General features: G+C 35.4%; 2 protein-coding genes across 2 annotated transcripts; both read right to left on the bottom strand.

Annotated features, from left to right (window-relative positions):
- Positions 1-3,608: 3,608 nt before the first annotated feature.
- LOC104108090 (auxin-responsive protein SAUR68-like) lies at positions 3,609-4,049 on the bottom strand. Its single transcript, XM_009617068.4, has one exon. It carries the CDS (start codon positions 4,047-4,049, stop codon positions 3,609-3,611), a length of 441 nt encoding a protein of 146 aa, XP_009615363.2.
- A 4,536-nt stretch (positions 4,050-8,585) lies between these two features.
- On the bottom strand, positions 8,586-9,032 carry LOC104108102 (auxin-responsive protein SAUR68-like). The gene has a single exon (XM_009617078.4). It carries the CDS (start codon positions 9,030-9,032, stop codon positions 8,586-8,588), a length of 447 nt encoding a protein of 148 aa, XP_009615373.1.
- Between the last annotated feature and the right edge of the window lie 4,158 nt (positions 9,033-13,190).

Raw genomic sequence — 13,190 nt, 5'->3', positions numbered from 1 at the left:
CTTGTATGTCATGTGTGCATGCCAATGCCATATATCTCAGATATGAATCATGTACTTACACTCTCACAGTAGTCAATATCACTGTCTCGCATCCTCTCTCACTATGCTCAATGCTCAGCACACACAATCACTCAGCGTTGTACAATACCCGCTGCGGCGTGCAGCACGATTCACAAATATATAGTCGACTGCGCTCACTGAGGGTGTGCAGACTCCGGAGGGGCTCCTTCAGCCCAAGCACTATATCGCTGCGGTGTGCAGCTCGATCCCATAAAATATAATCAATATATCGTTGCGGCGTGCAGCCCAATCCCATAAAATATAATCAATATAATATGCTGCGGCGTGCAACCCGATCCCAAAATGTCACTCTCACTCAGTCCCTCAGCCTCACTCAGTCATCAATCTCTCCAATCTCACTCACGGGCTCACAGTGTCATGAAACTATCCCGACAACAATTATATGATGTATCAATAAATAATATCTGAGACTGAGTTATGGTATGAATGCATGGATATGATTGAGTATGAAATATCAATGAAATCAGTGAGATGACAGTAAGAAACGACCACTAGGGGTCCAAACAGTATCAGCATAATGCCTAAACATGATATCTAGCATGATTGACAGCTTAACTACTTTATCACATGGTGGAAACACGAATATCAGCAAAGTAGGACCACTAAATAGTGCCATAGAAGCAGCAGAGTCCCAATTCACATGGTGCACGCCCACACGCCCGTCACCTAGCATGTGCGACACCTCAATACCAATCACATAAAACATATTGCGGGGTTTCATACCCTTATCACTAAGTTTAGAAGAGTTACTTACCTCAAATGAGCCAATACCAATGTCGAGCAAGCAAAGCGATGCTCCAAAGATGCCATCACTTGCATAGCGACCTCCGGACGGCTCAAAACTAGCCAAAAGCAACTCAAATACATCAAATAAAGCCCAAGAAAATAATTCCAAATGATAAAGATCGAATCCTTAATCAAAACCCAAAACCGGCCAAAAATCACATCGGGCCCACACCTCGGAACCCGATAAAACTCACAAAATCCGACAATCCATTCAATTACGAGTCCAACCACACTAGTTTCACTCAATTCCGACTCCAAATCGATGTTCAAAACTCAAAAATTTATTTTATGAAACTTTAGACCAAAACCCCCAATTTCCTCTTTAAAATTTATCAACCAAAAGCTAAAATCGAAGATAGATTCATGGAATATAACCAAAACCGAGTAGAGAACACTTACCCCAATTCATATAGTGAAAATTGCTCCAAAAATCGGCTCAATCCGAGCTCCATAGCTCCAAAAATGTAAAAATGGTCGAAACCCTCGAAATAGAGTACTTTATAATCTGCCCAGGCCTCCTCTTTCGCGAACGCGGAAAATCCATCGCGTTCGCAATGAATAAAACTCACTCTGCCACAAAAGACTCTACGCGTTCGCGATACACCCCACGCGAACGCGATGAACACTGCTGCCAAAGCTTTGCGAATGCGACTAACCTTACGCGATCGCATAGAAGAACGCTCAAATTGCCAGCTGCCAACCTCAACACTACGCGAACGTGATCCTCCATACGCGATCGCGAAGAGGACTTTCCCCAACTCTACGCAAACTCGGGACATACTTCGTGATCGCGAAGAACAATTTGCTGCTGCCATCAAAATACACTACGCGTTCGCGACACTTGCCACGCGAACGCGATGAAGGACTGAGACACCAGAAACCAACAGGACACAACAGCATAAACATGAAGGAAAATGATCCGAAATCAATCCGAAACACGGCCGAGCCCCTCGGGACCACGTCCAAACTTACCAACAAGTCCCCTAACATAACACGGACCTACTCGAGGCCTCAAAACACACATATAACATCAAAATGATGAATTACACCTCAATTCGAAATCAATGAACTGTGAAACTTCAAGCTTCCACAACCGATGTCGAAACCTATCAAATTACGTCCGATTGACCTCAAATTTTGCATACAAGTCACATTTGACATTACGGACCTGTTCCAACTTCTGGAATCGGAATCCGACCCCGATATCAAAAAGTTCACCCCCGGTCAAACTTTCCAAAATTCTATCTTTTCGCCATTTCAAGCCTAATTCTACTACGGACCTCCAAATTACAATCCGGGCGCGCTCTTAAAGTCCAAAATCACCCAACGGAGCTAACAGAACCATCAAAAATCCAATCAGAGGTCAGCTACTAAAAAGTCAAACTTGATCAACTATTTTAAATTTAAAGCTTCTAGCCGAGAATCATTCTTCCAAATCAAATTCCGAATAACCTGAAAAATAAAACTGACGATTCACATAAGTCATAATACATCATATGGAGCTACTCATACCCTCAAACAACCGAGTGAAGTGTAAATGCCCAAAACGACTGATCGGGTCGTTCCAATCTCACGATGCAGGTTGACGATTCAGAGCGTTAGGATTCTCGTACCAGCTATTTGGTGAGCCCCAATTCTATCGGGGCATTATTATTACTTTGCAGTCTTTCAGTATTTACAGATAGTTAGTGTTTTCAATACTTCATTAGAGGCTTCATAGACTAGAGTAACAGTTAGACAGAGTCGCAGGCTTTTCGTGTTAAGCCATGTTGGCTATAAATATGTTTCAGAATTGTATTTGTGTTTTCGCACTTTGATTTATTATCATTCAGACTTTCAGTATATCAGCATATGTCAGTTTATCTTCCGCATTAAGTATGTTATGATATCACATGTTGATTCAGCCCGCAGTTGGTTCGCTCGGTCACATGTAGTCAGGCACCAAGTGTCGTGTTACGCCAAGCCATGGTTCGGGGCGTGATAATTGTGATTTACGCACTGTGTGCAGTGACGGAAAAGGAGGACCGTTCAATCAAGTCGGTTATTTTCATTTTTGTTATTTTCCGAAGATTTAATAATAGTAAGTATTTTATTATGTTTTTTTGGTTGCACATTTAGAAAATTTCCTACCGTTAAGCTTAGTTTTAGGTAATTTTCGTTGATTTATGATCTCTTTTTTTGTTATTTTCAAGTGTTATGTCTCCTCTCTTAGTTTAAAGAAAGTGACATATTTTGTTTTGATTTTTTTTATTAGTGTTATTAAACAGGGGCATTGTGTAAAGTTTTCCCTATTTTTTCCAGAGTTATGTCCTAAAAAAAGGAAAATGAATGAAGAAGAAAAAAAGTCTATGTCCACTAATTGGATTTCATCAAATTTAAAATTTAGCCACTATTTGCGATGCAATAGGATATTGCCTACTATATGATTTTAAGATTTAAGTTATATATACTGACAATGTAATGAATTTTTTACACAATTTGTATAATTTAATTTGTTAAAGTAGGTTAGTTACTTACCATTTATTCTACATTATCAATCAGTGCTATTAAATAGAGTTACTTACAACTATCTTTTAAATTTTACGCTTTCAACTTAAACTCATAATTTAGGACTATTTCAAGAAAATGAATGCTATAAAGCTCTTCATCTGTAATAATACAAGCTCTTTGCGACTCTACCTATTTTTCAACTGCTATACAATCTATTTCGAGTTATCATTTACAAAATATGATGTCATTTCTCAATAAATAAGGAGCTGCCGGTTTCCACCTTCTTGGTGCAAATAAGAGGTTGAACAGCAACATGAAGTAATTGATTGAAACAATGCTTTGTGAAGATCTGCAGCAGCTACGCCTTTCTTGATTAGTAAAACGATGTAGTTCATGAATTCTGAATCACAGGGTAATGTAATAGGTCCACCACTTGGTAGCCCGAACTCTTCTTCAGACATGTTTAAAAGTTGCCTAATGACCTCATTTTCAAGATAAGCCAAGGGAATTACGAAGCGCCTTTGATCAATTGTATAGACTACAAAATGGCCTTTTTCGGCGATAGAGGATGAAGATGTACTACAACTCTCTGCATCACTACCATTTCTTGGAAACGAAATCCTCTTCCTCTGCTTGGCCGCGAACTTTTGCCATCTCCTGGCCATCTTGATGAATTTCTTAGCACTGATCATTGTCGCAAATAGGAGTGCCAAACGGTCGGGTCGGGTCGGATATGGTTCAGGTCGAAAACGGGTAATGAAAAAACGGATGATGTATCCGACCCGACCCATATTTAATACGGATAAAAGACGGGTTAACCGACATCATATTATCAATGACTTCTTGAATATGAGCACTTTTGGGAGAATTCCTCGTCTCCCAAACTTGAGGAACCCCCAATTTGAGACTTTACAAATGTAAAATTTAAACTCATTGGTTATCCACCCATTGGTTATCCATTTTCTAAATGGATAATATGGTTCTTATCCATATTTGACCCGTTTTTAAAAAGTTCATTATCCAACCCATTTTTTAGTAGATAATATGGGTGGTTAACTGTTTTCTTTTAACCATTTTGCCGCCACTAGTAGTAAACTAGAAATTTAGAGTCTTTTGATAGCTGTATAAAAAAAATGTTCGTTCTTGATGATGAAAAGGCTCATGGAAAAGGATTATATTTATACAAGAGGCTGTAGACAGGCTTTGAGTTGCAGCTAAAGTTTTGTCACTAATGAATAAATGCCTGTTGGTCATATAGATTTGGGGCCTTAAATTGGTGAAACATTCCTCTCTTCACTTTGGTAGACAACAACTTGGACCTATTAGTTAGGCTCATACTTGGGACCTCTCACAAATGCCAATAATTTCAAAACCATTAATGAATGAGGAATTGTTGGTAGAAGAACAAATCATGTGCCAAGTGATCTTTACATTGTCATCTTGGCTGGTTTTTCTTTATATAAAAACCGCTGCATTAAATGTGATTAATACCAGTGCAGCATATTTGAATCATAGAGAGACAGGAAAGATCATCGTGAGATATTATGCTTTTTTTTTAGCTGACATGTTCAAATAAGTGTTGCATTCTTGCTTGTTTGTAAATTCTTTTATTAGAATTCCTGACTTCATATGTGATAACTTTTGCCTAATATTATCTTCTTTTGTTAATCAGCCAGTGATTGCTTATTCTCAAAAGACATGGAACTTGAAATCCGGACAACCTATGCATTCTGAGAGTGGATATTGGATACCTAAACTCGACGGGACTATTGAAGTGGTCATTGCTCAGAGCACTGGTCTTGTTGAAGTCCAGGTGTTCTAATTTCCTTATGAATTACATGCAATTTATTGCATCCACAGACATTTTACATAACTTCGCAACGATAACCCAAATTTGAGAGACTTTCTACGGAGTTTAAGTTCTGTGCACAGACATATTTATAAAATCAAGTCACTTATAAGGTAATTATAGCTATATATATATATATAACAAACATTAATTGGTAACCTGATAAAACAGTAATTAACTTACTATCGATGGTAAAGTTCCACTGATAGTGTAAAAAAATGTAAACTGTCAAGTGTATATAACTTAAATTCATTTCTTCGATTCATGGATCATGCCTGAGAATTTCATGTTATCAGATTTTTTAGATGTGCTTGTTAGGGCATATACTATTAACCATGCATTTAGATATAGTATATTCTAATAATTGTCATGATTAAAAGTCTAAGTGGGAGATTGTTGGGATCTATACTATTAACCATGGATTTTGGTTTAGATATAGTATTTTTTATGGAACAATTATTTATTCAATTTTAATAAAGTTTTAAATGGATCATATATTCGTTTGTGTCTTTACTTATATAGTAAATGATTTAGTTTATATAGTTTAGCTTATACAAGAAAGATTAAATCATCGGTTCTTATAAGTATAAAGATCATGTTCACAATTTAATGATGGAATTGGACAAACCATCAGGAATGATTATAGCACATGATTAAATATAATTTATCTTGATTATGGGAATGGTTTAATTCCGACTTCTTGTGCTAGTACATTTTGTATGTATTGAACGGACCAAGTAGAGATAAGTATTTTATACTGACTTAATAAAATAAACTCTCTAGCCATTAAATGTACTTATACTCTTAATCTTGATATAATTATTATTAGTTGTGTATATTATTATTGTTTTGATTTATTAAAAGGCGAGATTCTTTCGTGGGTCAATATGCCTGGTAAATTGAATAATAATAATGTACATTGGCAAAGTAATAGTTAGTTGATGAAATCCATATCTCGGTCTAGAGATTGATGATACACCTTTATGAAAGCTTATAAGTTTTTATGTGTAAACCCTGCAGGTGAATTTTATATCCGTCACATGAAATAAGTTAAGCGAAAGTCTATAGGAAATAATCAATGAATTAAATTGTCAGTAATTTAATTTATTTGATTAGTATCTAAATCTTAACATGGAGAGTTAAATAAGGTTTAATGGAAGAATTTCGAAATTGAACTAAGGAGTGCAGTTACGAATTTTTAGTGGAATAATTCGTAATTTATTATGGTAGTATTAATTCGGATATTTCGAATTTAAGTCCATAATAGGAAACCTCGTTAATTAAATACGACGGTCTCTGCTGTGCCTGAATAATTAAGAATTAAATGGAATTCTATTTCTTGGTGGAAAAGGTTTTATACCCTAAAATCCGTGGCTATATAAAGGGATCTTATTCCATAAGGAGGCTGTGGGTTTTACTGCACGGTTTTCCTAGGAGAAATTCGCCCACACGAATTTCGCTAATTCCGGGCATTATTCGGGTCACACAGCAAAAGACTGTGGAACTGGAGGACGGGCTCGTGGACGATTTCGCTCTTACTTGAAAGCTCTTTTAGCGATCACGGTCACGCTTCAAGAGATAAGTACCGATTTTATGTTTGATTAAAATCTACGATTATGTGTTGTCTATATTATATGCAAGTGATCCTGGTTATTTGCTTTCGCTGTTTATACATGTTTTCCATCAGTGCTAAGGACATTTTTTTCGATGATTCAGCGAGCGGTAATAATAGTAAGCTGGTAATTTGAAGTGACTTTTGATGGTAAGAAAACAAGATTCATTGACAATACAGGAGGTCAATTGTATATGTCGGCGTGTTCGGGTTGTTTATCCATTTGGTCAACTATAAAATTATAATCTTTTGATAGTAGGCTATATTTATGCAATTTAGACACTATTTACAATCTAATTTAGCCGCACTTTATTGATATTTGAATGCTAAAAAATAACAAAATATTCTAATTAAGAATTTGATACTTTGCAGGAGCTACTCCGAGCTAGGAGGGAGCTAACGAGTGTTTTGGAGTCAACATAGAATGTGAAAGGCCAATTGAAAGTTAGCCCGGTCGAAAAGGAGCGAGAAAAGCAAGCGAGACGACCCCTCCAGGTACGCGGCCGCGAATTGGCCCGCGAACTCAAGGCAGTGAGGCAGTGGAAATCTGCGGCCGGATCCGAGGTCGAATTCGCGGCCGCGAACGGGCGGACGAAAGCCAAACACGCAGGGTTAATTATGTAATTTCTTAGGCGATTAACCTAAACCTATATGAAGCCTAAACTCGCCCAGAAGTCGGATATAGCTGGTTTTAGAAGATTTTAGAGGCAAGAACAAGGGAGAGAAGACGGATAATTTCCTGAGAGTTTTCATCTTCTTCTTCATACTTCTATTTGTTGATTATGAATTATTTTAGTGATTTATTTTCCATTAGTATGAGTAGCTAAATCTATTATCTAGGGTTGATGGAACCAATTGTTGGATGAAGTCTTGATTCTATTTTGTTATAATTGAGCCGTGTTTGTTCTATGATTGTTCAACTGCGTATTGTATTGTGGTTAATTGAAAGGGCCCTTGATTAATCGTGTCTAGTTACCTTGTGTTGCTTGAGAAAGAACACTTGGTTAGATTGTTGTTGAACGATACCACTTTTGGGTAAGTTAAGAGAATAATTACTTGAATTTAAAAGTGGGGTTAGAAATAACGAAGCTTTGGTGGGATAATTCTGAGTTGCATAAATTGTTAACGAGAATGATTCTAGTAAATTATCGTAATTGATCGAGAGATAATTACGGTAGCCCGGAACTCATAATCCTCATAGAGTACTATGGCGAGATTATAGCTAAAGAGTTAAGAATTAATCCGGCAATTGGGGAAATCAATAGTCCTAGATCCTTTTACCCTTGAATTCAATTTTAGTCTTGATTATTGCTAATTTTATTGTCATTTTTCCTTAGCTAAATAAATTCCACTGATTATTCATAAAACTCTTGCATCCGGAAGTTGTCTGAGCTTGTCATTAGCATTATTTAAAGTTGTAGTAAATAGGTTAGTTCCCTGTGGGATTCGACTCCGGACTTGAACCGGGATATATTTGTAGCGACCGCTTATTCCTTTTTACAAGGCATAGTTGGGCGTGATCATCTTTCTAGTTTGATTCTAGAGAAAGGAACATATGACATGGAAGAGAGAGTTGTGAAGCTTAACAGCGAACATATAACCGTATCGACATTTTATCTGGTCTTACCACCACAAGTATGATATTGAATGTTAATTTCAAGATAAGTCTCTATTCCCTCTTTAATAATACAAGCTTTCAGTTGTCTATTTTTTCAACTGCTATACAATCTATTTTGTGCTATCATTTACAAAACACGATGTCATGACTCAATAAACAAGAATCTGTTGATTTCCACTTTCTTGGTGCAAATAAGAAGTTGAACAGCAACATGAAGTAATTGAGAGGAGCAATACTTTGTGAAGATCTCCAGCAGATACACCTTTCTTGATTAGTGAAATGATGTAGTCCAGGAAGTCTGAATCACAGGGTAATGTAATAGGGCCACCACTCTGTAGCCCAAACTCTTCTTCAGACTGTCTTAAAAGTTGCCTAATGACCTCATTTTCAAGGTAAGCCAAGGGAATGACGAATCGTGCTTGGTTAGCTGTATATACTACAAAATGACCCTTTTGAACTATAGAGGATGAGGATGTACTACAACTGTCTGTATCATTGCCATTTCTTGGAAATGAAATCATCTTCCTCTGCTTGGCCGCGAACTTCTGCCATCTCTTGGCCATGTTGATGAGTTTCTTAGTACTGAGCATCTTCATTTCTATGGAAGACTAGAAACAAGAAAGTAAATTAGAACCTTAGGGATCTTTGATGAATGAACTGATAATGCTTGTTTTGTGATGAAAAGGCTCATGAAAGGAGGATTATTTATACAAGAGGCTGTAGACAGGCTTTGAGTTAGAGCTGAAGTTATGTTACTAACAGCAAAAGGCAAAGCCATGTGCTGATGCCTTTTGGCCAGGTTGATATGGGGCCTTAAATTTGTGGATGAATATTGTTTGAAATGATAAAAGATGATAAGTTTCTTCCTTTCTTCACTTTGGTCGACAACTGATTAGGCCTATTAGTTATGTTATCAGCTCATGCTTTGGACTTCTCACTAATAACAATTAGATAAAGAATTGCTGTAAAAGGCAAAACCATGTGCTGCTCCCTTCTTGATCATGTAGATAGGGGACATTTAAATTGTCATCTTCGCTGGTTGTGCTAGGAAAACCACTGCATTAAAGTTGTTTGATAGGGACACACGTATATTAGCGTAAGCGTTTCTATGTTGAAAATTTTGTGAGTTAATACTGCTCACAAATTTGCTCAAAATTTGCTGCTGTTGTGGAATGACAACAGAGTCATGTGCTGCTGTTGAATATGGGACCTAATGAATTGTGGTTGTCTAGTTTTCCAATTGAAGAAAAGAAGGTAATGCATTTCTTCCATTTTTATGTGCAGAATAACAACAAATAGGCTAAGCTAAAGTAGAATTTAAAAAAAATCGCAGACATATTGAAAGGGACTAAAAAAGAATGAGTCATATAATGGTTCTTTCTTATTTAATTGATGAAAATAGCAGACAAGTTTATTTAATTGGATTATGAGAATTTTGTTGTCATACCATAAATATGGCATTTTCTTCTAAGTGCTCGTCAAAGAGTTAGAAGACTGTTTTAAGGGTGTCTTTTTCTGTTCCAAATCATAAGAAGCAGTAGGGCCTAGTGAAACTAATGGTATGGATACTTTTACAATAACAAAGAGTAGGCAAAACCATGTAAAACTTCATGTGCCATTGTCCCTCACCAGTAGCCACAAATTTCACTTAACCACTAAACATTTGGATATGAAACTTGTCATAAACTTATATATAATCAGACCCAAAGCATTTGAGCAAAACACAAGTATCCTGATATTCAAAAAACATTTCATTTTTGTGCTATGGCTACATAAATAGTTATGTGGCTTGATCTCCTTGATGCTATGGCCAAGTGTATGGAGCCCCTACCAAATGTCTATTTGCATGGAAAGTTTTTGACAAGTAGATGAACACTTGGTCATTTTCTTACACAATTCTTACAACTATAAATAACACTTCCTATACCATCCGAAGACACCAACAAATATTTTGTTCTCTCATGATTGCTAATGATTAGTAATCATCACTACAAGCCTTCTCATTTTACGCCTAGCTTTTTGTGTGTTCCAATTTCTTTTATAACCTGTGTTTATTATCATTCCAAACTTGCTGGTATTATTTAATTTTGCTGATTCTTGTATCCTATAAATAAATAGAGGCAGGTTTGTTTAATCCTGGAGAAACATTTCACATTGCTGAAATAATTTCTTAGGACAGTGCCCAGCACGACTCAAGCCAATTCGTGTAATTCTGCTCACAAGTAATATTATTGCAGTATTGTTGTTATTTTTCGGGTGTCATTTCCCTACAATATAAGAAACTATGGCAAGTAATACTACTACGGAAATTATTGATGGTGCTACCAATTTTGGTATTGTCTTCGCTGCTAATGTTCCAGTTGTCCTGCCAGATATCCATGGTGTTGCAAATACGTTATTGCATCCACAACTTTGGCAGACACTAATGTCATGGTTACATATCTAATGCTAATATTAAAACCTTCGAGAAAAATGCACCTCAATGCAAGAGAAGAGTTGGGATAAATGACAATCTCGCTAAGTCAAAATTAAATTTGACTAAAGCGGATAATATAATTATTGCGGTCATTTTCCAAATAAATAATGTGGCAAATGTGAGAAATTGGGCAATAGACTCTGGTGCTACTAGGCACATTTGTGCAGACAAAAATAAATTTTTGTCTTACACCCAAATTGAGAAAGGAGAAGAAACTATTTATCTTGGTGACTCAAGAATAACTCGCGTTCTTGGGAAAGAAAAAATTCTTTTCAAACTCACATCTGGTAAAACTCTAGCATTGAGTGATGTGTTGTATGTACCTACTATCCAAACCAATTTGGTTTTTATGGGATTATTAGGAAAAATTGAAGTGAAGGTTTCTTTCGAGAATGATGAAGTCGTACTGACCAAAAATAATATTTTTGTGGGCAATGTATATTGTAATCATGGTTTATTTATACTTAATATTTCTGATACTAGCAATGAAAATACATCTTCTTATGCTTATATGGTTGAGTCTGTTTCTTTATGGCATGCTAGACTAGGACATGTTAATGTCGCGTATATAAAGAAAATGCAATCGATAGGATTATTATCTGATTTAGACTCAAATAATATTAATAAGTGTGATATATGTGTTGAAGCTAAAAGTACTAGAAAGACTTATTTTTCTGTAGAGAAACTGAATTGTTATCCTTAATTCATACTGATTTAGGCGATCTAAAGTAGACTATGACTAGAGGTGGTAAAAGATATTATGTAACTTTTATTGATGATTTTTCTAGATTTACTAAGTTGTATTTGCTTAGAAATAAAGATGATGCTTTTAATGCTTTTATTTCTTATAAAACTGATGTTGAAAATCAACTTAGTAGAAAAATCAAGAGAATTAGATCTGACAGAGGTGGAGAATATTTGTCTTTGAATGATTTTTGTGAAAAGGAAGGAATTATTCATAAAGTAACTCCGCCTTATTCACCTAAGTCAAATGGAGTAGCTGAAAGAAAAATTAGAATATTGAAAGAGATGATGAACTCTATGTTAGTTAGTTCTAATGCTCCTGATAATTTGTGGGGTGAAGCTATTTTAGCTACATGTCACTTACAAAATAGAATACTAAATAGAAGAACTAGCAAAACTCCTTATGAATTGTGGAAGGGTTATAAATCTAACTTGAAATATTTTGAAGTGTGAGGGTGCCTTGCTAAACTTCTGTTGCCTGAACCTAAAAAGAGAAAAATAGGTTCTAAAACTGTTCATTGTGCTTATTGGATATGTTGAACATAGTGTTGCATATAGATTTCTTATTTTAAAAAGTGATGTGCTTGATTGCAATACTATAATTGAGACAAAGAATGCTAAGTTCTTTGAATACATTTATCCACTGTCTGATAAAATTTCTCATACACTTGATGAAACAAATAATAAAATTACCTCTAACGAGGAACTGAGAAGGAGCAAAAGGCCTAGGAAGGAATATTTTTCTTATGGAAATGATTTTCAAACTTTTCTTATTGATAATGAACCATCGAATTATTTTGAAGCTATATCTTCTTCTGATGCTGATTATTGGAAAGAGGCAATAAAAGTTGAAATTGATTCTATCATGAAAAATAATACATGGATTTTAATTGATTTACCTCTTGATGCAAAACCTATTGGTTGTAAATGAATTTTCAAAAAGAAATTTAATCCTGATGGATTTTTAGATAAATATAAAGCTCGGTTAGTAGCAAAAGAGTTTTCTCAAAAGAAAAATATAGATTATTTTGATACATTTACACCAATGACTAGAATATCTTCTATTTGAGTTTTAATTGCCTTAGCCTCAATCCGTAAGCTTTTTATCTATCAAATAGATGCCAAAACAGCTTTTTTAAATGGTGATTTAGAAGAAGAGATTTATATAGTTCAACCTGAAGGCTGTGTCATTCCTGGACAAGAAAATAAAGTTTGTAAATTAATTAAATCTCTTTATGGTCTTAAACAAGCTCCTAAGCAGTGGTATGAGAAATTTGAACAAGTCTTACTGAGAGACAATTTGTTTTCAGTGGAGGTGGATAAATGTGTTTATACTAAAGTGGTAGACAATGATTATGTGATAATATATCTATATGTTGATAACATGCTTATATCTGGTATAAGTTTAAATATTGTGCAAAGTACTAAATTATTTCTGTCTGTGAATTTTGATATGAAAGAATTGGGTAAAGTAAATACAATATTGAGAGTTAAAATTATAAGGAGTGAAGATGGTATAATGTTATCACAAGAA

The sequence above is a fragment of the Nicotiana tomentosiformis genome, chromosome 5 (assembly GCF_000390325.3).
Source record: "Nicotiana tomentosiformis chromosome 5, ASM39032v3, whole genome shotgun sequence".
Taxonomy (NCBI): domain Eukaryota; kingdom Viridiplantae; phylum Streptophyta; class Magnoliopsida; order Solanales; family Solanaceae; genus Nicotiana; species Nicotiana tomentosiformis.
The sequence above is the reverse complement of the archived record's forward strand: the minus strand, read 5'-3'. Positions and strand labels throughout refer to the sequence as shown.